Consider the following 25,686-nt stretch of genomic DNA (forward strand, 5'->3'; position numbering starts at 1 on the left):
GCTAAAATTAACTTAAAACAAGACAGAGCCCTATATATACAACATTAATGGACTTATCAGCTAATAATAACAATAGTAATAGTAATAATAATAATAATAATAATAATAATAATAATATCATCGCTACCACAAATACTAACAATAATCATAAAGTTACCAATTTTATTTCCAATACCACTACTGCAACTGGCACAATTTCTAAAAGAGGTTCGTATTCTAAAAATGGTTGTATCACATGCAAGGTTAGAAAAAAAAGATGTTCCGAAACCAAACCCATTTGTAATGATTGTAAAAGATTAAATTATGATTGTATCTATCTGTTGGAGGGTACCCCAAAGAATGTTCTAAAAGAATATAAAGACAAAGTTCAAGAAAAGTTAAATCTGATGAAATTGAATAATATAGCAACTAGCGTTGTTACTACTACTACTACTACTACTAATAATAATAATAATGGTGATGATGATGATGTTCAAACAGTAAAACAAGTTACAAATACTAAAAAAAGGAAAAATAATATTTTAAGTGCTGATATTATGTCTGATGGTAATACACCATTCAGAAAAATGCAGAAAGTCAGAACCGGTAAGAATAAAAGGAGGAAAAATAAAATAATTAAAAATATCTCGAATTCTACGCCCAATTCCAGGAAATATTTACAAGACATAGTGAAATATCCATTATTAGGCCTTCCCACATCTCCTAATATTGATACAAATTGTTGTTTGGAGGATGATTTTCATATTAGTAATATTACTATGTATAACAAAAGCAATGCTATTAATAATAATAATAATAATAATAATAATAATAATAATAATAATAATAATAGTCCAAATAATAGTAGGAAAAATAACATAAATAGTAATAATACAAAAATATCACATATTATTAATGAGAAACCATTTACAAATGGAACATTTGGCAACGGGTTACCAATGGCTTTCTCAAATGATAATAACAATAACATTTTCTCCTCTGGCAGCATACCATCTGTGTCTGCCACTGATCTTTTAGCAGAGGCAGTATTGTCTTCTGGATGTTTAGAAGATACTAACAACAGTATAACTTCTTCCTCATCTTCACCCGGGTATTTAAACGATTTGGCCAATAACTTGCAGGATTCTACCGACAACAACTGTAACAATTTAATTATTTTTAATCGTTTATTAAATACCCCCTATTCTTCGCAACCATTATCAAATCCTATATTATGTAAACTGGATGATATTGGCGTTTCCTTATATGATTATTATAGATACCATCTAGCTAAAATCATATCTATCGCACCAGTAAGGCAAAATTTCTATTTACAAGTTTTTCTCCCGATGGCGCATTTACATGAAGGTATACTCTATGGAGTAATGGCATGGAGTGCACACCATTTATCAATCAATATGAATTCCCAAAACAATTCTTCCAAGATGCTGCCTTTGGATGATGAATGCATCATATCATCTTCGGAGATTTCCATCGAGAGAAAGTATGCTGATATTGCCAATAAATACACTTTTAAAAGCTTAGAAACTTTAAAGAATATTTCAACAGACTTGCAAAATGACGAACAATATGATATCGACATTTCTCTAGAGCATACAATGAAAAAAAATGAAAAAAAGTATTTATGGTCACTAGCACAGATATTGGTTTTATGTGGTGCCGAAATCTGTCAAGGAGATGTCAACAAATGGAGAATCTTGTTAAAACTGGGTGGTAGAATAATAGAAAAGATATTACCAAGGGGGAAAGATGATATAACAAGTTTATTTCAGTATAATTCTAATGGAAACATTACGAATGCAGCCAATTGCAATTACATAAGTGTCAGCGATAATGGTCTAGATAATGTTACAAAATATTGGTTGATTGCTAATTTTATATATCATGATATTATGTCACCAGATGGAACCTATTTCCCCATGCACCAATATAATAAGTTTTTGACACAAGATGAGTTTATAATAAGAGATGAAAACCAAGCACCAATAATTGATCCATTGTTAGGTGTAAATAGACCCATTTTCAAAATCATTGGAGACATTACTAATCTAATTAGGAAGTACAAGAAACATATGAAAAATTATAATCACAATAAATTAAAGGCTAGAGCAGATTCAATGGACTACGTAAGGAAAGCAATGGATATAGTTCATAAATTGTATTCTTTACCTCCACCAACATCAACACAATTAAAGGTGTATCAAGAATCTGTAGAGGCATCACTAGCTTTATATGAAGTCTTCAAATTAACTGCGTTAATATATATTAAGGCATCCCCTATTCTATTGCCCTTGGTATCAACAACAAATACCAAGAAAAATAATGGTGATAGTCCCACCACAAATAAAGATTTTGCATTGAAATACAGTAAACATAACAGATATGTGAATAATACATTTGAAGTTCAATATTATTGGGAGCAATTGAGCGCTAATCTTAAAAATGTGTTAGGATCAATCTTGGAAGGATCGTTGTGTTTCCCTCTTTTCATTTTTGGGTTATATTCACCCAAATCACAAAGAATAGAAGTAGAGTGGATATTTGATGATTTTATCAAGAGATATAAGTGTAGAAATGTTGATTTGGCTAGAGAGTTGATGAGGAAATGTTGGAAAACTATGGATAAGTATAGTATAAGTAACTCGAATGCTATAAAAACTAATACCAGTATTGCATCAGATAATTTTATAACGCACAGAGAAGGTGGTGTTAACAGTGTTGTCTCTGTTTCTAGTAAATATAGTGATGAAAGTAGTAATACTAGTAACAATACCTCATCTTCGACAACAACCACAAAAAGCAATGGTGAAATCAAAGATTGGTTCGATATAGTTGACGAATTAGGCTGGGACATTAGTTTCGCGTGAAGCTCGTGTTACATGATATATATGTGTTACACATAAGAAATATATACAAAATAAATAAAAAAAAAAAAAAAAAAAAAAAAAAAGGGAAATATCAAATAAATATGTAAGCAATATACTTTTCAGTTTAAGTTTGACTTTATTAAATATTGATCAATAACAAATTTCATACCTAATCTGCTTTTTTTGATATTTTCAGTAAACTTTTCATGACTCCATTGTTCAATTCTATTTCTAAAAGTATTCATCCTTCCAAATCCACTACTGAATTTAACATTGCTCTCCACCAAAGTTTGGTTTATTTTATTATCATATTTGTAGGTGGTGTATTCTTCTACTTTTATAATTTTAGTATGATCTAAATTTTTAGTGTAGGTGGTTAAAAGTAAATTTTCTTTATCAATTTTACTAATCTCGATAATCCAACTTTCAGATATTTTCCCCAAAAATGGTTTGATCCACTCAGGCAACTTCCCTGCTTTTTTAATTATTCTGGTTGTTACTAGTTCTCCTGTTGTTGGATCTATTTCTCTTGATAATGTATCTATGGAAAGTACGTGATGTGCGTATGGATTAGGATACCTATTAAAAAATGCTAGTGAAACTGTTTTAAAATCTGTATTAAAAATATGTTGACTTCTATTCCACAAAACCATTATTGTTTACAGTCGGCTCTTTTTTCTTTGTTACTTTTGATTTATGCTTTTCTTTTTTTTAAAAAAAAAAAAAAAAAAAAAAAAGATAAAAAAAATAAAAAATTATTACAAGAGGTCATAAGTTGTGGGATCAAGTCCTCGTGTTGAAAAAAAAAAAAAAAAATTATAATTCTTAAAATGTTATCCAATATGTGTTTTTTTAAGGCTCGGTCAAATCGCTTATTCGCGTATTTTGGGAATTGTAAATTTTTTTTTTTTTTTCTTTTTTTTTTTTTTGCTTTGGGGTTCAAACTCTGCGTAGAAAGTTGGGCAGGTAAAATTGATTTGCTTAGTAATAATTAAAGATTTTGGTTTTATATTTTAGTAATCACTTTTCAATGACTTTGATATGTTTATGTTTTAATAATAAAATATATTAGCTAAAAGATATCCCTCACATGCATTGTAATGTTATATATGCATTGTGTTTTAAGAAGTATAGAATAAAAATTACAATAGAAATTAGAAAACTCAAAAATTATCGTTTTCAAACTTATATTTTTTTTTTTATGACTTCAAATGAGCTAACAAAATTCTGTGGTTTTATAACTTTCTTTTTTTGGCAGCTTTATATAAACAAATAAAAAAAAAACACTCGTCTATTTTACGCATTATATAATTTACGTAGCTGGGTTAACGAGCTATTGGTTCATGAAAAGCGATATTCAGTAAATTCTCTAAAAAAAAATATACAATGATTAAATAAATTAAATAAATATACTACAGTCACAAATAACATACTTTTCATAAAAAGTGTTTTATGATTTTCTATTTTTATTTGTGAACGCATCGATGAATGTTTTCAAGATATATATGGAAAAGGCTTCCCTACTTTTGGTTCTTTATTGCAGAATATAGGGGATATATTATCCAATTTTAATCCCATTTCATTTCATGTTTATTATGAAAATCTTTGATGTGTACCTGAAACCATTAATTGGCTAAATGCTTTATTAGAAGATTGTTTAATTATTAATGGCTATGAATCTATGGCTCCCAATACTTATAAATTCATAGTCATTTATATTTTAAAAATGGCTAATGACTTAGAAAATAAAATCATTGCTAGAGTAGAAAGAATGTGTTTGCAGTTGGTAAAATATTATTTTAGATTTATTGTGGACTTTTATTAATAATTTATATTGTAAGTACATCCCCAATTTTGTTATCCAATCTTTCTGTTCAGTAAAAAGTTTGTTTTAAAAGATATTGTTTTTAAATTAGATATGTTCAATTTAAAAACACCACATAATGAAGTGAGACATCGTCTAAATGATGATATATAATTTAAAACATAAAAAATTGTAAAAAGATTTGCAATTAGTGTCGTTCACTATGCCAAATTTCCATTAAAAGAACTTTTGGGTTTCTTAAAAGAGACAAAATTTTAAGTTGGGACAAGTTTTAAACTGTTACAAATTGAACATGCAACTTTTCCCAGTAGTGGTATGGACGGTATAGTCGATATTGGGAAGAGACAAGAAAACCTTGGCAACACCAGATTCAGTTGCTGGAGTTTCCAAGTATCAATTAATAGTATAAGATGAGAGACAAAAACGATACATTGATGGTGATAAAATACTTGAAGTAAAAACCGACATTTTTTTTTTTTTTATTTTTTATTTTTTATTTTTCATATGAGATTTTTGAGCATAAATGATTTAATTTAAAATAAAGGAAATATTATTAGAGGGTTGGTTTCTGAAATAAGAAAAGTTGAAAGATGGCATTCTGCGACATATACAAAAATATCTAAACGAAAATTATTTATATTATGTGGTACCAATTTTTGTTTTTTTTTTGAACGCAGTTGTTTCATAGTAATATAAACTTAAAGTATACAAACGAACAAACTCTATTTTATTTACTACAGCTTCACAAAAGGAAAGCATTTGTAAAGGGTACCAATTTAGGGAAGTGGAAGCGAAACAAAGACAGCCATTTGAATTTAAACATGTTTTTCTTTGATGTACGGATGTTATCCTTTTTTCTCCCTAATTTTTTACAAACATGCATTTTTTTTTTTATATAGCCTAATCAAGAAGAGTCTCTAAAAAAAATACGTGAATTGTACTAAATGACGGAAGGAAGAAAGGCAAGAATTAAAAACTGATTTTGGTTAAATTTATAATGCACATTCAATTCATTTTATATCATATGCAGCTGCCCAGTTCCTTTCCTGTGAAGTCATTAATCGCAGAGAAACAGCAAAAAATAAAAATAAAAATAAATTCTTTCTGAATTAAAAAAAAAAAAAAAAAATAAAATAGAACTTCCAATTTTATTTTATGTATTATATTATTAATAAACAATTCAACTCTAGAATTGAGAAAATAAACAAGAGAAGGAAAAAAAAAAAAAAAAAAAATTTTTTTTCTGTTTCGTATAAAGTGGTGTATTTAATTCTTTTTTTTTTTTTTTTTTTTTTTTCAAATGAGTAAATAAAAAAAGCTAGAAACAGTAATCTAAATATTGTTACTTATAACTTTCATAGTAATACGTCTAAAGAGGTTAAGTTTTAATTCTGGATGGGATTAACACAGTTATCAATTATGTAATTGTAAAATGTCGGAGAAGAGCGTAATGCAATCTTTCACTTACATTTTGCTGCTAATTTTGAAATTATAGGGAGGGGGGGGAAGAAATAATAACTATGGCAATAGGAATAATTTGAAGTATATAGTAATTCCGCATGTAGTTAAATGTTTATAGAGCATTTAAATGTATGCGTAAATTAACAGAAAAAAGTTTGTATTTTAACAGTTCATTTTAACGAGAATTTATCATGCTGATCTTGAACTGTTTAAATACAGTAACTGTTTGTTTCAAAATCGGTTTATAAAACCAAAAAAATACATGTTTGTTCCGTTATTTCTTCATAGAATGCAAACTGTTCAAAATAATACGAATTAAAAATAATTAATAAAGAAAAAAAAAAAAAAAAAAAACAAAAAGGAACGAGGTATCGGAATTGCAGTACAATATCAAATCATTACGCAACCGCGGGGTTTTTTTTGTTTCCTTTTTTTTCCTTGAAATTTCTTTTTTTTTTCTTCTTTTTATAACTCTACTAAAAACATTGATGCTTTTCTTTAAAAAAAAAATAAAAAAAAAAAAAAAAAAAAGGGAAAAATGGGTAAATCCTAAGGACGCATCTGGTCAACCTTCGTTTAAATAATCTGTCAATAAACTACCATTAATATTCTCACTATACCAAATAGTATACGGCACATTATAAATATTATTTAGTTTCACCAAATCTATCGAATAAGTACTTAATTTAACATACTTTTTATTCCAAAACATGGATCTTGTCACTCCAGGTTCTTTTTCCAATCGGAGCTGACAAAAATCACACAATTCAAGTTTATCATTAAAATAAATATCAGCATCATCCTCACCGCTATTATTATCATTCAAAGTTCTACTTTTAACAGCAAAGTTTTTCCTTTTATTATTAATTCTCATATTGTATAGCCTTTTTTCTTCATGGGCTAAATCATACCAATATTGTTTGGTATTGACGTTCATTGATTTCCAAATATCAGATGCAAATTTCGATACCATAGATGTTTGGAATTTAGGTTGTGGTATGCCGTTGATGTATTGTGTTGTCAATTCGTTACTTTCACTTTGGCTTAATAAACTAGTATTGGAAATCTCCCTTAATTCCTGCAAACTATTTATGCATATATTCTTTAATTCTGTTTCTGATATTGGCTTTATATTACTTGTACCGCTAAGTATGTACGGAGCAGTCTTATTGTTGGTAGCATTGGTAGTTATATCCAACAACTGCTGCTGTCTTAATAAGCGTTGGAACTTTTGTCTAAATAATATAAATGCATTCTTCGGCTTAGATGCTAATCTGCCAATATTTTTTCTTTTGCACCAGCATCTTGTGGGTCTGTTTTGGTAAGGATTGCTAATGATATTTTTGTTGATTTTAATATCTGGAGTTGCATTGCATTGATCATTAACGCAAAGGGTATGATCTGCAATATCGTTATTTTTAGTGCCATTATTGTATAAACCATATATATTATTTTCTTTTTTTATCACATAATTTTCTTCATTTATAGATAACAATTTTTCGTTATAATTATTAATACAACTTTTATTTAATAATTGCTTCTGGAGTATATAGCCTACTTCACCAGTTGGGTTACAAATATAGGAAGGTAAAGAGGGGGGAGGTGGAGGGAGTATGGATTGAAAAGTATATGGATTAGTATTAATGACAGCATTACTTAGACTTGCGTTATTTGGAGTAATTCCATCTGGATAAATTGTATTGAGCATTTTTTTTCTGAACTAATAAGAAAATACCTTGGCGTAAGATGTGAGATTGCCACAATTGTTTGTGTAATTTAAATTTAAAATTTGGTGTTTAATATAGTTACATTACTATTAACATGTAAAATATTGCATGTTTTGATTAAAAGTTTTTATTTGAAAAGTAATAGGGAAATTTTTACATTTTATAAATAAGAAAAGAAAAAAAAAAAAAAAAAAAAAGAAAAAAAAAAAGGTTTTATTTATAATTGATCATTTCGATAAAAAAATCACCAAATAAAGAAAAGAAAAATTGTGATAAAAATGAATAATAGAAGCATTGGTTTCAATTTCTGTAAATCTAAATAATAGAATGTTACGACGCAGCAGATCATAAAAAAAAAAAAAAATAAAACAAGAGAAACAAACGGAAAAGTAAACAGTTTATAGCTAAATTTTTTAAATCCGGTTCCAGCTCGCAGAAAGTGGCGATGTTTATATTTTTGTTTTTTTCCCATTAAAAATGTAATACGAATTATGAAACTATAGAAAAAAAAAAAAAAAAAAAAAAAAAAAAGGATACGCAGGCAAAAAAAAACAAAAACGGAAGAACCTTAAAACATAATGTATTATTTTTAATTTGTGAAGGTTAATGGTACTATTTTGTTTTTCTTCAAAAATAAAAGATTAGTAAGTCTTTGTTGATATTTTAATTACTTACATCATTCCACCATGTTTACGAATTCGTTAAATGTAAGATTTTCATGATTATAATTTTTTTTCTTTTTTTTTTAATAACTAAAAACAATGGAATAAAAAACAAAATTCTATCGAGTGCATGCCGTTATAATAGTTTTTTTCTTTTTTTTTTTTTAATAAATTCACATCAATGCAACCTTGAATGTAATATTTAGGTTAACAAGCAGTAGTTAAAAATGATATGCTGTTATTTTCCAAAAAAAAAAAAATAAAATGTTGTCCCGTTATGTAGCTATAGTATCTTACCTAATACAGATATACAGCTAACTACATATCTGTATATATGTACATAGTGCATATATTTTTGTATAAATGTTTAATAAATAATATAAATTGATATATCCTAATTATATGTTAAGCATTACAATATTTTTAGCAACTTGTATACTCAGTCTCCTAAAACGAGAAAAGAAAAGCTGAGTAACTTGTGATATCATAGAAAATAGAACTTATTATAAATAGTCTCGTTTATTTTCAAGTTCTTTACGTTTTTCTGCTTAATATCTTAAGTTTTTAAAAAAAAAAAAAATTAAAATAAAAAAGGGAAAAAAAAACACTTAGTAAGGGGGAGGGGGGGGGGGGGGGGGGGGATTTTTCTTAAACGGTAAAGCCGACAACAGCAGTTACAGAGAATAACTATAAAGAATATATTTGGCTTCTATTCTATTGAGAAACAGAATAAAATAAAATAAAATAAAAAAGTTTTCGAAAGCCTTTAACATTTTTTTATGGGTGTACTGAAACAAACACATCCAAATAAATATGGCCTTACTTTTAGTAGAAAATCATATTTTAGTGTACTTTTCTTAAAGTATGCAATTTAGAAACAGTGATAAAAGGAAATACTTATTAGAAATAATCGATATACATATATATGTATATACTGTGAATAATGACTACTAGTTTTAATTATTGAACCATTCAAGACTTTTTTCATTGTGAAACCTTTTCGTTTATTATTAATCGTTAACACTTGAAACATTTTAATCTGTTCTAAAATATCACAAAACGTTTTTGAAAAAGTAACTTCGAAAAGGATATGGATAAGAGTTTTGCTAATAAATGCCAGATATATTCCAGTCCAAAATTATTCTTTCATTAAAATTTTTTCTTGGAATTCTAACTAATATATTCGCTGGCAATGTAATGGTTAAGTCAGTAATAAGCAATTTAAAGTCTGGAACCAAATAATTTTTATTCATTACAACACTCAAGATAGCTGCTACATATGTGGTGAACTAATTAGTAAAAAAAATTGACTGATTTTCCTAGAAGCTTTTTAAATCTCAAACTGAAAAGTATAAAGATCAGATGGTGCTTGCACTTTCTAATATCATAATTACTAAAAAAATTATCCGAAAAAAAAATTTTTTTTTTTTTTATTTTTTTTTATTGCATATTATATCAAACGCTATATCGATGAAATAGTTCTGTTTCCTATATACTGCCTAGAAATATATATATAAAAAAAAAAAATGGAATCAATAGCCTACCCAACATTATATCCACAATATAAATTTAAATAAAAAAAATCTAACCATTTTCAAAACTTGCTTATAGAAATAAAAAAAGTCTAGTTTAGTATTAAATGTACGATATTAAATAATATAGTGGAAATTGTCACGAATAAATGTTAAAAATAATAAAGTTAAAGATTATCTGTCATTACACAATACTATATAAAGATTTGCATCTGTTACTTGAAAGCACTGAGTGTTTGAGATATGAAAATCTAACGATACTTTAACAAATTTGGCCCTGGAAGATGAATCATTAGTTATATAATCTATGGGTTACATAAATCAGTTTTAAAGAAAATGCACGTACACACATACTCAAATTTTTTTCTTTCCCCCCCCTCCTTGCCCAATAGGAATGGATAGTAAAAGTGGTATTTTCATTTCATTTGCATGAAAGAATAACTAATGGGAAGTAGCTGCTTAAAATCATTGTGCTTTCTAACATCCTGTTATTGGTTTATACAGATAATGTATTACAATAATAATACCCGCAGTTCGAAGGTAAGAGTTATTTTATATTTGTTCCCCCCCTCCCCTTAAAGAAGTAAGACAATTAAATATTTGCCTTACATAACACGTATGCAGAACATACAGGAAAGCCGAATGTATTTAAAAAGAAATTAGAAAATTATTATTATTATTTTCCTTTTCCTAAAAGCGTGAAAAATGAAAAAAAAATGTAAGATTGTAGAATATAAAAATGGAAGACTGCAATTTAAAGTTAATCTTGTTAATACAACGGCTATTCTAAATAACTACATAATTCAATAATCTTTTTTTTTTCTTTTTCATTATACTTATTAAAAGGCCAACATTTTTAGAACAAAGTCTTATGTCACTCTATAATCTTTTTTTTTTTTTTATATCATTGTTAATTTCATTTCTTTAGTGGGGTCGAATCGCACCCTATTCACCCGGTTTCCCTCAATATTATATAAACCAAACTAACCAAGAAATTAAATCACACTCTTTAATTGTAGTTTAAGCTCCTTAATTGTTTTAAAAAAAAAAAAAAAAAAAGTCATATATGTATAGTTATATGCTTTCAGATATATTTACATAAATAGACAAGAAAAAGAAAAAATGATAATAGTAATAAAAGAAAAAAGAAACAGGTTGGATGCTCATTAACTAACTAAACCGTAGATATATAAACTAACAAAATGATAATGTTTTATCGATTAGTGTTACAACATGACAACACCAATATCACTACGATGTTCCTCGTCATACGCATAATTTTGGTCAGCAATACAACCTCCGTTCATCGGAAAAGTTCTATAATTAAATAAGTAAAAATTCAATAAACCATCGCCAGGACCAAATTTCAAATCTTTTAAAAACAATGAATTATCTTGTGAGGTCAATGCATTAAAAACATCCATGTGCAATTCTGAACGGGCAATTATACAGGCATCATTAACTAATTGTGATAACCTCTTTTTCAAAACTTTAGTAGCTTCTGTATCAAATCTATCAGGATAGTTGAAATCAGAGTCACTTGCATAATAAAACAAATACGCAACATTTAATGAATTATAATTGTTATTATTCAATATAGTAAAAGGTAATGTATAGAAAGATATAAAATCAGTGATTTTACCTGTTTTGGGATCTTCGACAACATACGAATAAATAACATTTTCAATAGTCAAAAACCAATGTTTAAATTCCTCTTTGTTGAAAAGTTGAATTAACTTAAATCTGGATTGGTATTTGTTTAATAATTCTAAAGCTTCATCAAGGTCTTTTAACTCTAATCTTCTCAAACCGGGGGTAGTAGTTGTTTTGGACAATGTGTATTTGGCAATCATTTGTGTTTTGGTAGCATTATACGGTAATCCAGTGAAACCAACATCAAACATTTTACCCCAATTTAAAGGTCTGTGAGCATATCTACATACACTAACAGGACTTGGTAATACTACACCGCCTGTATGTAGAGCTTGCCATATGTTACATAAATTAACACGCCTAGTGATTTCCTTAATAAAAACCGGTGCCAACCTTTTAGCACGTAACTTTTTATGGACACACAAGAAGTTTATATCAACTGATGGAAGAATTTTGCCTCTAACTTGCAAAGTTACCGGGATAGCAGATATAAAACCAACTAATTTCTTACTACTAATAACCCTAATTCCGACAAACCATTCTTTTTTATAACCTGGGCAAGTTAGTGCCCATTGTAAAAAACTTTTTGAATAGTCAAATCTGAAAGCACTATCTTGATCTTCAACATAATTCTCATTTAAGAGTTGATACAATTCGTCAATATCATTCTCAATATCAACATCGTACCATTCAAAACCAGGTATGGCCTTCAAAGGTAAGGGACTTGTTGGAATATCCGCCACAGTTTTAGAATTATCCACCGGACCTTCTGTTGTAACTTTTTCATCAAATTTGACAATTGGTTGAGTCTTCCAAAACTTATACTCTTCAAAATTTTTGGGTTTTATTTCATTATCTCTGTTGTTCAATTTGGATGGATCAATAGCTAGCATTTTTAATAATTCTTGAATGTTTTTCATTGGGTCTGCATCACTGCTGGTGACTACAACTTTGGGTGCGTCATTGCTATCGGATGTATCTTCGTTTTTTTGGTCTTTATTGGACGACATGGTGTTTCCTGGTTTTTGTAATTTTTTTTCTTTCTTGGTGAATTTTTTTTCTTTCTTGGTGAATTTTTTTTTTCTTGATGAATTTTTTTTTTTAAACCTTTTTAAAATTTTAAATTTTAACTAAAAAAAAAAAAAAAAAATTTATCATCAAAAGCAAAGAGATATGTTACACGGACTTCGAATAGTTCGGATGTCACGATAACGTTTCTTTTTTTCGTTTTTTTCTTTTCTTTCTTTTTTTTTTTTTTATAATATTAGCCACCAAAAACGGTACTATCCATATAGCCAATTTTTACTTTTCGATTTTAAATACAATTGTTAATAAGATATATTTTTTTTTTTTTTTTTTTTTGTTTTTGCCAATAGTGTTAAAGACCATCTATCTTTGAAATATACTCAGAAAACTTTACATCCCCAAAAAAAATAAATAAGAGACAATATTGGCTACTAATAATAAATGATCTCCTCAACATGTTGGGTCCCTCAGGGGTTTGCTAGTAACTTTCCTGAACGTTATGAATTAAACGATGAAGAAATGGATAGAATCAATAAGATGGCTGAGCAACTAAATTTAAATGATGATTTCACCAAGAAACATGAAATTGAATCTGATGGAAAAAAGGAAGAAAAAATTTTATACAACAACGATGAAGATTTAAAAAAATACGATCTAGATCATTATGATGACGATGAAAAAGTAGCTACTACAGAAGTAAATCCTAATTTTGATGCCTCTATACTTCCTGGACTAACTACAGTTGAGGAAAATGGTGAACATTACTTAGAATTGCCAGATTCTCATGAAGAAACTAATGAAGAAGTGAACGAAGAAGCCTTGACTTTGGAACAAGATGAAGAAAAGGAGGAATTACAGATTTACCCTACAGACAATTTGGTCTTAGCCACAAGAACAGAAACAGAAGGTGATCTATCATTTTTGGATGTTTATGTTTACGATGATGGTGATGAAAATGATGGGTTCGTTCGTGAAAGTTCCTTATACGTTCACCATGATTTAATGTTGCCAGCCTTTCCATTGTGTGTAGAATGGATTAATTTTACTCCGAATCGTGGCAATCTTACCAATACTGATAATAGGGGTAATTTTGCCGCTGTAGGTACCTTTGATCCTAATATTGAAATATGGAATTTGGACTGTGTTGATAAGGCCTTCCCAGATGCAATCTTGCAGGGGCATAAGGATGCAGTTTTATCTTTAGCCCATAATCACGAACATCGTAATGTTTTGGCCTCTGCTTCTGCTGATTCTACACTTAAATTATGGGATTTAAATAGCACAAAGGCTCCAGTTTCGAGTTTAAATAAAATACATGGTAAAAAAAAAGTTTCCTCTTGCGAATGGTATGACTTTGCATTGTTGTCTTCTGGTTATGATTCGAGACTGGCAATTACCGATGTTCGTTCTACCGAGTCCAAATATTTTAATATTGGTAATGGGGAAGAAATTGAGGTTGCGAAATTTTCCAATGATTACTCAAATATATTATGTGGTACAGATAGCGGAAATGTTTACTGCTTTGACATAAAAAATGCAAATAAACCATTATGGACACTAAATGCACACGAAGGTAGTATAACATCCTTGAATGTCAACACTCAGATTGAAAACTTGTTTGTTACCACTGCCATGGGAGATAAAGTAGTTAAAGTCTGGAATAACGATAATGGTGTGCCAAAGATGGTTTTAAATCGTAATTTTGGTGTGGGTAACGTTTTAACATCTTCTTTTGCGCCGGATTTTGAGGTTTCTGGTAATCTAGTTGTCGGAGGTGTTTCTGGTAATTTACAACTATGGGATGCCTTTAGTAATAAATCTGTTAAAAAAGCGTTTAGAAATGAGTTAAATAAATTAGAAAAAGAGGCTATTTCTAATAATTATAAGAAATTTGCTAGGAAATATAAAGGCGATAAGACTCAAGAGGTTTTACTAACTGCGGAGGGTCTAAATGGGAATGACGACGATGAGGAAGAAGAGGAAGAGCAATGGGAAGATATGTAATAATATATCCTTTCATTTTATGTAGATTTTGTATAATACTACTAATAATAATTTCATTCGTATTTATTTTGTTTTAATAATCGCCATAAATTTGACTTGGTTCAGACATTCTTAAGAATTGGATATAAATTTTGATTTATTTTATGTATTATTTTATTTTTTATGAAAAAGGCCTCGTTTCTTTTTTTTTTTTTTGTTTAAAAACTTTGAAAAATTTTTCGCCTGGATAAAAAAATAAAAAAAAAAAAAAAGAAAAAAAAAAAAAAAAAAGAAAAAAATTTTTTTTTTAATTTTCTTCGAGCATTTCAGTTATAATTTCTGTTTTTGTTTTTTTTTTTCTTCTCCTTCGCTAACGCTGGAGTATGAAGCTACACTTTTATAACTACGTTTTTAATTCAAGAATTGCCAGAATTAATTTAAAAGTATTTCTGACTGCTAGCTTATAAAACATCTTTTTATCGTAAACTATTACACCACTGCCTTGAACAATCAATAAATCAAGAAATTTTTATTTTTTGTTTATTTTCATTTGAAAAACAGACTGCACCATTCAGAGCATCATCATCATGTCCACTGCTATGGATTATTTATTATTTGAGGAACCAACTGGTTATGCTATTTTTAAAGTAAAATTACAACCAGATTCCGTAAATGCTTCATCTAAAGAAGTTCAAAAGGAAATTAACGATTTCGGTTCATTTACCAAGTTGGTTGAATTAGTTTCTTTTGCTCCATTTAAAGGTGCTGCACAAGCTTTAGAGAATGCCAACGATATTAGTGAAGGTTTGTGTTCAGAAGCTTTAAAGTCACTTTTAGCTTTAAACTTACCAAAAAATAGCACTACCTTGGCTATTTCTGATCCAAAATTGGGACCATCTATCAAGGAACAGTTTCCAAAGGTCACTTGTATTGCCAACGAATTGGCTCAAGATTTAATTCGTGGTGTTAGATTACATTCTACTAAATTATTGAAAAGTATTGTTGAAACTGGTGATTTAGAAAGAGCTCAATTAGGTTTGGGTCACGCTTACTCCAGAGCCAAAGTTAAGTTTAATGTTAGTAAAAACGATAACCATATTATCCAGGCCATTGCTTTGTTGGATTCTTTGGATAAAGATATAAACACTTTTGCCATGCGTGTTAAAGAATGGTATGGCTGGCATTTCCCAGAGCTAGCAAAGTTGGTTCCAGATAACTATACATTTGCTAAATTAGTTCTATTTATTAGAGACAAGGCCAGTTTAAATGAGGATTCTTTACATGACCTTGTTGAAGTTTTAGGCAATGAGGATTCTGCTGTTGCTGAAAAGATCATTGATAATGCTCGTATATCTATGGGTCAAGATTTGAGCGAAATTGATATGGAAAATGTTTGTACTTTTGCTCAAAGGGTTGTTTCTTTAGTTGATTACAGACGTCAATTATTCGAGTACTTGTGTGAAAAAATGCACACTGTTGCTCCTAATTTGAGTGAATTAATTGGTGAGGTGATTGGTGCTAGATTAATTTCACATGCTGGTTCCTTAACTAACTTGTCCAAACAGGCTGCGTCCACAGTGCAGATCTTGGGTGCTGAAAAGGCTTTATTTAGAGCCTTAAAAACAAAGGGTAATACTCCAAAATATGGTTTAATATATCATAGTGGATTTATCGCAAAAGCTGCTGCCAAGAACAAGGGTAGAATCTCTAGATATTTAGCTAATAAGTGTTCTATTGCAAGTAGAATTGATAATTACAGTGACGAGCCTTCTAATGTTTTTGGTACTGTTTTAAGAAAACAAGTTGAACAGAGATTAGACTTTTACAATACTGGTGCGCCAACTTTGAAGAATGAATTGGCCATTAAAGAAGCTATGGATCTGTATAATGATGAAAATCCAACTGAAAAGAAGGAAGAAACACCATCCAAAAAGAGAAAGGCTGAAGAAGATGAAGAGGAAGAGGAAGAGGAAAAGAAAAAGCCAAAGAAAGAAAAGAAAGAAAAGAAAGAGAAGAAAGAAAAGAAAGAAAAGAAAGAGAAGAAAGAAAAGAAAGAAAAGAAAGAAAAAAAGGAAAAGAAAGAAAAGAAAGACAAAAAGGACAAAAAGGAACACAAAAACATAAAAGAAAAGAAGGATAAAAAAAAGAGTTCCAAGAAAGATTAATTAATTAATTACACAAACTTTGAAATTTTTACATTATCATTATTGCTAAATATTTGGCCATATAATTTTTTTTCTTTTTTTTTTTTTTTTTTTGTTTTTAAAATTATTTTTTTATTACTTATTGCGTTTATTTTAAAATGTTTCCTTTTCCTTTTCCATTTTTTGTGTATGTATATTGTGCAATCTGAATCTTACTGTTATATATATATATATATATACGTATGTATGTGATGTATTGTTAACACTATTATTATTTTAGTTTCTATATAATCGAGTGATCAAAGGATAATATATATAAAAAAAAATTAAAAAAAAATTACTACTTAATTCATATATATAGAGTTGTGACATGGCTACCATTATTTTCACTCCAATTTTTCAAACAATGGTGTACAAAATCCCTTGGAACAGATAAATTATCCATTATTTTTAATGCAAGTAGCTCAATATATTCGGGATTGATTTTTTCAAATCCAATAGGTCCTTCACTGGGTAACAACCAGACAGTGGTGTTTTTAGGGCGCAAATTAACAAATGACGCAGCTATATTAGAGATAAATTCAGGGGGCACAAAATTAGTGATACAATCATTATTCTGAATTGAACCATCTATTATTTCCTTAAATGAAGTTAACCTATCACTTAAACCTATAACATATATTTTTGTAATATTTTCCTTTAAAAAGTCAATTAGTTGAAGAGCCAAAAAGTTTAAAATTATGGTGGGTAATTTATCATCAATAAATAAAATATTTGTATCTACTAATGATGGTGATGAATCGTTATTATTTGAACATATTGGAAATTCACAATATTTTGGATTTGAAAAATATTTGCACGTAATTGAATACTTATGTTTCATTGATGATTTACTATGAACATCAATAAATAGGTTAGAAAGTCTTTTGGGAACAATCAATAAGGACCTTGAAGCATTTAAAATAGGTGGAATGTTAAAGACTGGTAAATTAGTGGATTCAAGTAGCGAAGTGTTATTGCTCAAATCTATTAATACTTCATCATCTAAAATGTGTCTAGGTTCGTTTTGCTCATTCCATTGTTTAAACTATATGTTAATTATATGGTTATTTTTATAGTGCTGAGCTCACTTATTTCATTCTTCTGTTTTCTTTTTTTGGTTATTTTTAAAAAAATGGAAAAACAAGTTTAAACTAGCAACTATGGGGATTTTATCAATAAAATTTAAAGCTTGTTAGTAAGATATTTCTTTCAGAACCTGTTTGAATTTTTAATTTAAAAATGATACATACCAACATGTTTTATTATGTCCAGGTGACAAAAGAAAGGTGTATTAATTGTTTTTTTTTTTTTTCCCTGTTGTTTCTACTTTTATCTGGATGTTTAAGGTTAAAAAGGTAACAGACTTCAAAAATTTTGTTTTCGCCACCTTAAAAATATATATTTATATATCTAATTTTTTTTTTTTTTTTTTTTTTTTTTTTTTTCACTAAGAAAATCTGTCTTTCATAAAAAGAAATGCCTTTTAAACAACTCATTTTATTTATTTATTTGTTTTTTTTAACAATCTTAAAAAGTTTTCAGCATCCCCAATAACTAAACTTCATACACAAAATACACCAAGAATCACTCTTTATTTTAAAAACAATGGAAACTTTGCAAAAAGAACAAAACGAATTACAAGAACTAATAATTGCTAGACAAAAATTAGAAACTCAATTTCAAGAGAATAAAATAGTACAAGAGGAGTTAAAGAAGACAACAGATGAATCTAACATTTATAAATTGACTGGAGGAGTATTATTACCAGTGGAAAAAAATGAAGCTGAAATTAATGTTGATAAAAGATTAGAATTTATCAAAGAAGAAATCGAAAAATGTGAAAAAAATATTCAAAACAAACAAACATCATTGGAAAAATTAAAGAACGAATTACTAAGTCATCAGCAATCATAATATATATATTTATATAAGTTGACAATCATACTTATATATGGATGTGTAGTAGTATAATAACATAAGAAAGCAAATCAAGCAGTTTGGCTTCTAACGAAACTTAAGCCACTCATTAATTGAAACCATAAAAATTCTTCAGTATTATTGTACATGGTACCATAATTTCTCCAATTGTCCAATCTTCTCCTGGCAAATTCCATAGTTTCCTTAAAATTTTCGGATTTGTCTTGTGCCATGAACAATTCAGAACTAACATATGCAACACTTAAGCCCATCCTTTTACTGTACCAAGCAAAATCATGACTCTCTTTAATATCGTTAGCCAATACAACAAAGTCGTTTGACAAGTTGTGTAATTCTTGGATACCTACATCTAAATTAGAAGGGAAAGGGCTGGTTAAATGGCTTAATAAAGCAGATAATTGGTTACTTATGGGCTTGTTTAATTCTAATCTTTTCAAAAAAATTTCTTCCAAGCTTTTATCATTTTTTGATGCAAAATGAAATAATTCTAGTCTGGAAGTAACTAAATGAAACTTAATCAATTCTAAAACAGCACTGTTGGATGGAGCGCTTAGTACGCTTAGCATTGTTGACGATTGACCCAAATCATTGCAACTATTTATCAAGCTACGTTCATTAATGCCTGTGTTAGGGACATGTTTTTGCAAACAATTGCTCAAAATTTTGGCTTGAATGGAATCTGGAGCGTAAGTTAGATATGGAAAATAAGAGTGAGGTTTAGGATACTCTGTGGTATTTGGGTGGTAAAATCTATGGGTATTTTGGATTAGAGATATTTTTTTAAAGCTAGTTAATTTAGCAGTACAATTAAAAACATTGGTTATAATGGAGTTAGTTTTGATTTGACTCATTTTTACTGTTGGTTTTATTAGCTTTATCGTTGAATATTGTGTATTGCAACCTATTTTAAAAAGCAAAAAAAAAAAATACTAATAATAATAATAAAATAAAAGATAATAATTGAAAAACAAGATGCAATTTTTGAATTTGATATTTTCTGAAATCGGACAAGAATGTGTACGGACAGGAATGTGTACGGACAATAATATGTACGGACAATAATATGTACGGACAATAATATGTACGGACAATAATGTGTACGGACAATAATATGTACGGACAATGGACAGTTATTTATGAAATAGTTGCGGGGGGAAGCGGAGAGAGAGAAAGAGATAATTTATTTTAAACAGTTGAAAAGTGTGATTGTGATGTTTGTAACCGCGATAGATAAAATAAAACATTTTTTTTTCTTTTCTTTATTGCGTTGTTTTGATAGCAAGTATTATTATTATCGCTTGTGATTTACATTTTAATCAAATTTAAACTTTTTCCATCATTTTCTGATAGCTAAAATAAGCACTTTTTCTTTTCTTTTCTTTTCTTTTCTTTTCTTTTTTTCTTTCTTTTTCTTTTTACAAAATTTTTCCTTCCCCTGTATAAGTATAAGTATATATATAATACCTGTCTAATCATTTCCCTATCTTCTTCTTTTTCTTTTTCTTTTTTAATTTCCCCCCCTCCTCCACTCCTCACTTTCCTTCCTTCCCTTTTCCTGCCAATAAAATTATTCCTCCCCGCACATATATTATTGGGATAAAAATAAAGCATAATACTAAAAAAAATGTCCTCCTCAACTACTGGTAAGCCAATCGAATGTACTGCCGCCGTTGCATACGAACCAAATAAGCCATTAACAATTGAAAAGATTTTTGTCGATCCTCCAAAGTCTCATGAAGTCCGTGTTAAAGTCAAATATGTTGCATTATGTCATACTGATGCATACACCTTAAGTGGTGCCGATCCAGAAGGCCTTTTTCCATGTGTCTTGGGTCATGAATGTGCTGGTATTGTTGAATCCATTGGTCCAAATGTTACCAACGTCAAAGTGGGCGATCATGTCATTTTATTGTACACTGCTGAATGTGGGGAGTGCAAGCTTTGTAAATCTGGTAAGACCAATCTCTGTAATTCCGTTCGAGCCACTCAAGGTAAGGGAGTTATGCCTGATGGTACGAGTAGATTTCATGATAAAAATGGCAAAACTTTATATCATTTTATGGGCTGTTCTGGCTTTAGCGAATACACCGTCGTTGCTGATGTTTCGTTGGTTGCTATTGATCCTCAGGCTCCATTGGATAAAGTGTGTTTATTAGGTTGTGGTATCACCACTGGGTTTGGTGCTGCCATTAAAACTGCTAATGTTCAAAAAGGCGACAACGTTGTAATTTTCGGTGCTGGTGCTGTTGGTTTGAGTGTGGTTCAGGGGGCTAAATTAAGGGAGGCCGGAAAAATCATCGTTGTCGACGTTAACGCTAATAAGAAAAACTGGGCCACACAATTTGGTAGTACAGATTTTATAAACCCTAATACTGATTTGAAAAAGGGACAAACCATTGTTGATAAAATAGTTGAAATGACTGATGGTGGTGTTGACTACAGTTTTGACTGTACTGGTAATGTTAAAGTTATGAGAGATGCCTTTGAATGTTGCCATAAAGGCTGGGGTAAATGTGTTCTTATTGGTGTGGCTGCTAGTGGCCAGGAATTTTCTACTAGACCTTTCCATTTTATTATTGGTAAAGTTTGTACTGGTTGCGCATTTGGAGGGTTTCATGGTAGATCTGAAATGGGTGGTTTGATTAAAGATTATCAGGAAGGTAAGTTAAAAGTTGATGAATTTATCACTCATAGAAGATCATTTGATGAGATAAATACCGCATTTGAAGATTTGCATACCGGTGAATGTTTAAGAACCGTTTTAAACTATGATTGAATGAGTACTTTTTTTTTTTTTTTTTTATCTTAAAAGAAAAAGAAAAAGAAATTAAGATAAAGATATTGTTCGGTTAATGACCATATATATATATATATATATATATACATGTTTTAACCTTTGTTAATATTTACAACGTTTTAAATTCAATACTAAAAATGGTAAGAGATACCACTACAATGCATACAAAAGTGGTAGAAAAGCTCAAAATTCAAAATAATTTACTAATATACTCAGACAAAAACTATAAATATACATTAGAGTAAACATATAATAACTATAAAACTAAATAATACATTAAAAAAAATAGAAATGTATAACATGCAACTATTACCAATAATTAAATATATATAATACACTAAAAGAAAAAATAAATAAATAAAAATTATATCTCACGATATTATTTCTTATAATATTTTTTTTTTTTTTTTTTTTTTTTTTTTCCTTTCCTCTTTTTCTTTTCAATTTAAAATATTATTTTTGTTTCACCACATTTTAAGCAATTCATATTTTTTGCGAAATTATGGTACGTACAAATAGAACATTTCCAATCGCCAGGTCTAAATGGAATATTCTGTTGCTGTGATTGTTGTAAGTGTTGAGCTGGTAACTGGTTAACAGAGGATGAAGAACCATTGTTACTATTGTTTAATTGATGCTGTAGCTTTAATAATGGTTGGTGTAGTTGTTGCTGAGAATTGTTTCTTATATGAGCATTATAAGTAGTGGTGGTGCTAATATTGCTGCCACCGGTATTATGTATATTCAGGTCAGTAAAATTTAAAACACTGTTGTTATTGCTAGTATTAGATTTACCTGTATTATTATTATGAATTGCCTGATTTAAATGAATGCTTTCATTAGAATTAGTGGAAAACAAAGTATTCGGATCTAAGGGTGAAGACATTCTAGTGCCACCCCCACTGACTACTTCATTGTTTATTGTGTTAGTTGAAGTTCCGGGAATATTACTGTTGTTGTTTATAGAAGATAACCTGTGTTGGAAAAGCGTACCACTATTGGTCGTATTATTATTGGTAATATTGTTCAGGTTATTGGCGGAATTACTATTATTATTATTATTATTATTATTATTATTAAATGTTAATTGCTGAATATTCATGTTGTTCTTTGTACCATTGCTAGTAGTGTTATCAATATTTTCATTACTACAATTATTGGAGCTATTGGTACCCATGACATTATTTGTTGTAAGTGGTGGGGGAGGAGAAGGTGTATTAACACTAAATGAACATCTAAAACAATTTGTCCTTTTTTGGAAATTAGAAAAACCACAAGATGGACAGTTCCAATCTCCTGGTCTGGGTTTATTTCTTGTTTGTGGGAATGGTACCAATAAATCTTTAACTTGAGTTAACACTATATTACTACTAGGTTGAATTTCCACTACTCTATCAATATATTTGTAGCGAGATCTAACCGAATTATTATTGTTGTTGGTAGCACCTGCATTATTGTTACTATTATTATTGTTGTTGTTACTGTTACTGTTATTATTATTATTATTATTATTATTATTATTATTTCCTAGTCGTAATATAATTGAATAACCATTTAAATGTAAACCTAAAGATGCTTCTTCGTGTGATTGAAATATGGCAAACCCAGAAATGGTATCACTATCAGGAACATATGTAGAGCTAATTTTATCAGTAGAATAGTTTAGTGGTGCATTAATGGCAGGTTTAACCGTCCAAAACCCAATTGGATGACAGCCATGAGAAACAAACCACTTTTCTAATTCACTTTGAGTAACAATAGAAGGTAAGTTGTTCATATATAATACTTTAGAAGATTCTTTCATAAATTGATTATAATCAATAAACGTATTATAAGGTTTAGTAAAACCATCTAAAATGCTTTTTTCATACAATGAAAGAAAAATTCTAACAATACATCCAAATTCGTCCATTTCATAAAGATCCATTCGTAACCCTAGTAGTTGGAGCATTGCATATAAATAAGTTTTATTGCTGTGCAATTTTCTACGTTTAGTAATATTCATTGCAGCAGCGTTGAAAATATTATAACGTGTTGGATCCGTGATACACCATCTTTCATACTCTTTACACAAATCAAAAATAATGGGGAATTGTAACCATCTAGGTAATTGAATATTCAAATGTCTTGACTTATAGGGTAATAAAACACGAATATCCCAAGTACTATGCAACGAAACTATGAGTACATCGTTATCATTGACATTGTTTTTTTCTATGTCTTGGACAGATGTACTGGTTAAATTGCCGCTTACATTATTCTTTTCTAATGTTAAAGCGTTATGTAAGTTTGTGATGGCTTGTTGTAATGAAATGTGATCGTTTATTTCTATTCTATTATATGGAATTGATGAAGTGTTTACGGGGAGTAATAATGGGTCAACCAGTTTCCAAAATATTTTTATGATATTCATATCCTGTCTTAATGGCTGTTGTTCAATAGAAGTAGCATCAGGCACTGTGGCCATACTTGTCACCATTTCCAACACTAAGAATTTCATGGCTTCTTCTGTATTTTTAGCACGATGGTGTTTTTCTTTTTTTTTTTTTCTTCCCTTGTATTTTGCAAATATAAAATTATTAGGTGAAATATGTTAAATAGAGTGAAATGGCTTCCAATTTACAAGAAGAAAAAATCTTAATAGTAAACGGAATAAAAAAAAAAAAAAATTAGGAAAAAGTGTATCAATACTGGGAATTGATGCTGTTGTCGAAGACACGAAATTTTTTTTTTTTTTTAATGATTTTTTTTAATGATTTTTTTTAATGATTTTTTTTTGAAAAATTTTTCCAAAATGAAAAATAAGACAAATCCTTTTTTTTTATTTTTTTCTTTTCTTTTCTTTTCTTTTCTTTTCTTTTTTTTCTAGCTTTAAAAACAACGCGCACGCTACAAAAAAAAATATATTTATAATGATGATGATGTAGACTTTAAGAAATGATTTAACGAATTCGATGCTTTGGGCTTAATTAAATAAAATCAAGTTGGCTCACTATCGGCCATAAAATTAATACTGCAATTACACTTTAAAGAAAAAATTAAAAAAAAATCTGTTCCTTTTCAAGTAATAAGTTAATAATATTTTAATATTAATGTTTATATATTGATGATTTACAAAAGAAAAATAATAATACATAAATCAATATTTCTTATTCAATACTGTCCTCAGTATCACTTGTCTCTTTTTCTTTCCTTAATTTTTGAAACTCTTTTAGTTCATTCGTAATACCGTCCTTGTGTTGATTGCACCATAAATTAAGCCATTCCGCAACACGTTCAACATTAGACTCCATTTCTTGTATAGAGTCACTACTCAATTCAATAATAATTTCCTGAACATAACTATCAAGAGCATCCTGATAAACAATACCCATAATTTCAGCATCTAAATTTTCTTGAATTTTAGAAAGATGATAACCTCTCTTATTTAATCTATCATATAATTTTCCATTATCACACCTTAATACAACAACTAAATCAATTAACCTTTCAGGGAAAATATCATTGCAATGCCAATCTATGATACAACCACCCTGTCTCATTAATGGTTCCAATTCATCTAGTAATTTGTCTTCATCGATAATATGAGATTTACGTGATTCATCATATCCCTCTAATAATTTATTTTCTTTAGCATATTCAGATATATTAAAATAACTATATTCAGCGTCTTTATTATAGTTATCAGATTCTAATTTGCGCATTAATAATTCACATGTAGTCGACTTGCCACAACCTGGCGTTCCCGTTATAATGATATTTGGTCTGAAACGTCTTTTTAGGCTCATTTGTTATTTTTATTGTATTAGTGTTCTTTGTATAAGTTCTTATTTTTACAAGTTGAATTAACACTCTTGCTGTTCAGATAAATTTGAAGCTATAAACCACCTTTGACTTTCCTTTTGGAAAAAATCAAAATCAAAATCAAAAGTTTTTTTTTTTTTTTTCTTCTTTTCTCCATAACAACAACAAAAAAAAAAAGAAAAATTTATCTAAACCTTTATCCGAAACCTTGTATTTCGGTATATG

The 25,686-nt window shown here is 28.9% G+C and overlaps 12 protein-coding genes across 12 annotated transcripts; 5 read left to right on the forward strand and 7 right to left on the reverse strand.

Annotated features, from left to right (window-relative positions):
* Positions 1 to 47: 47 nt before the first annotated feature.
* On the forward strand, positions 48 to 2,867 carry UGA3 (Uga3p; the record flags this gene model as incomplete). Its single annotated transcript, XM_046078680.1, has 1 exon — positions 48 to 2,867. The coding sequence occupies one exon, from the start codon at positions 48 to 50 to the stop codon at positions 2,865 to 2,867; it is 2,820 nt and encodes a 939-aa protein (XP_045936565.1).
* A 119-nt stretch (positions 2,868 to 2,986) lies between these two features.
* UPS1 (Ups1p) lies at positions 2,987 to 3,520 on the reverse strand (the record flags this gene model as incomplete). The annotated part of the gene is made up of 1 exon (XM_046078679.1): positions 2,987 to 3,520. One exon carries the CDS (start codon positions 3,518 to 3,520, stop codon positions 2,987 to 2,989), a length of 534 nt encoding a protein of 177 aa, XP_045936566.1.
* A 3,198-nt stretch (positions 3,521 to 6,718) lies between these two features.
* On the reverse strand, positions 6,719 to 7,861 carry SCDLUD_000220 (uncharacterized protein; the record flags this gene model as incomplete). The annotated part of the gene is made up of 1 exon (XM_046076714.1): positions 6,719 to 7,861. One exon carries the CDS (start codon positions 7,859 to 7,861, stop codon positions 6,719 to 6,721), a length of 1,143 nt encoding a protein of 380 aa, XP_045936567.1.
* Positions 7,862 to 11,300: 3,439 nt separating this feature from the next.
* NMT1 (glycylpeptide N-tetradecanoyltransferase NMT1) lies at positions 11,301 to 12,737 on the reverse strand (the record flags this gene model as incomplete). Its single annotated transcript, XM_046078678.1, has 1 exon — positions 11,301 to 12,737. The coding sequence occupies one exon, from the start codon at positions 12,735 to 12,737 to the stop codon at positions 11,301 to 11,303; it is 1,437 nt and encodes a 478-aa protein (XP_045936568.1).
* A 457-nt stretch (positions 12,738 to 13,194) lies between these two features.
* Positions 13,195 to 14,757, forward strand: PWP1 (rRNA-processing protein PWP1; the record flags this gene model as incomplete). The annotated part of the gene is made up of 1 exon (XM_046078677.1): positions 13,195 to 14,757. The coding sequence occupies one exon, from the start codon at positions 13,195 to 13,197 to the stop codon at positions 14,755 to 14,757; it is 1,563 nt and encodes a 520-aa protein (XP_045936569.1).
* A 566-nt stretch (positions 14,758 to 15,323) lies between these two features.
* Positions 15,324 to 16,901, forward strand: NOP56 (snoRNP complex protein NOP56; the record flags this gene model as incomplete). The annotated part of the gene is made up of 1 exon (XM_046078676.1): positions 15,324 to 16,901. The coding sequence occupies one exon, from the start codon at positions 15,324 to 15,326 to the stop codon at positions 16,899 to 16,901; it is 1,578 nt and encodes a 525-aa protein (XP_045936570.1).
* Positions 16,902 to 17,229: 328 nt separating this feature from the next.
* PBA1 (Pba1p) lies at positions 17,230 to 17,763 on the reverse strand (the record flags this gene model as incomplete). The annotated part of the gene is made up of 1 exon (XM_046081512.1): positions 17,230 to 17,763. The coding sequence occupies one exon, from the start codon at positions 17,761 to 17,763 to the stop codon at positions 17,230 to 17,232; it is 534 nt and encodes a 177-aa protein (XP_045936571.1).
* A 764-nt stretch (positions 17,764 to 18,527) lies between these two features.
* YKE2 (tubulin-binding prefolding complex subunit YKE2) lies at positions 18,528 to 18,836 on the forward strand (the record flags this gene model as incomplete). Its single annotated transcript, XM_046081513.1, has 1 exon — positions 18,528 to 18,836. One exon carries the CDS (start codon positions 18,528 to 18,530, stop codon positions 18,834 to 18,836), a length of 309 nt encoding a protein of 102 aa, XP_045936572.1.
* A 74-nt stretch (positions 18,837 to 18,910) lies between these two features.
* On the reverse strand, positions 18,911 to 19,711 carry COQ9 (ubiquinone biosynthesis protein COQ9; the record flags this gene model as incomplete). The annotated part of the gene is made up of 1 exon (XM_046081514.1): positions 18,911 to 19,711. One exon carries the CDS (start codon positions 19,709 to 19,711, stop codon positions 18,911 to 18,913), a length of 801 nt encoding a protein of 266 aa, XP_045936573.1.
* A 773-nt stretch (positions 19,712 to 20,484) lies between these two features.
* On the forward strand, positions 20,485 to 21,636 carry SFA1 (bifunctional alcohol dehydrogenase/S-(hydroxymethyl)glutathione dehydrogenase; the record flags this gene model as incomplete). Its single annotated transcript, XM_046078675.1, has 1 exon — positions 20,485 to 21,636. One exon carries the CDS (start codon positions 20,485 to 20,487, stop codon positions 21,634 to 21,636), a length of 1,152 nt encoding a protein of 383 aa, XP_045936574.1.
* Positions 21,637 to 22,102: 466 nt separating this feature from the next.
* On the reverse strand, positions 22,103 to 24,157 carry NRP1 (Nrp1p; the record flags this gene model as incomplete). Its single annotated transcript, XM_046078674.1, has 1 exon — positions 22,103 to 24,157. The coding sequence occupies one exon, from the start codon at positions 24,155 to 24,157 to the stop codon at positions 22,103 to 22,105; it is 2,055 nt and encodes a 684-aa protein (XP_045936575.1).
* Positions 24,158 to 24,806: 649 nt separating this feature from the next.
* On the reverse strand, positions 24,807 to 25,445 carry FAP7 (nucleoside-triphosphatase; the record flags this gene model as incomplete). Its single annotated transcript, XM_046078673.1, has 1 exon — positions 24,807 to 25,445. One exon carries the CDS (start codon positions 25,443 to 25,445, stop codon positions 24,807 to 24,809), a length of 639 nt encoding a protein of 212 aa, XP_045936576.1.
* Positions 25,446 to 25,686: the final 241 nt, after the last annotated feature.

The sequence above is a fragment of the Saccharomycodes ludwigii genome, chromosome I, assembly GCF_020623625.1.
Source record: "Saccharomycodes ludwigii strain NBRC 1722 chromosome I, whole genome shotgun sequence".
Taxonomy (NCBI): Eukaryota; Fungi; Ascomycota; class Saccharomycetes; order Saccharomycodales; family Saccharomycodaceae; genus Saccharomycodes; species Saccharomycodes ludwigii.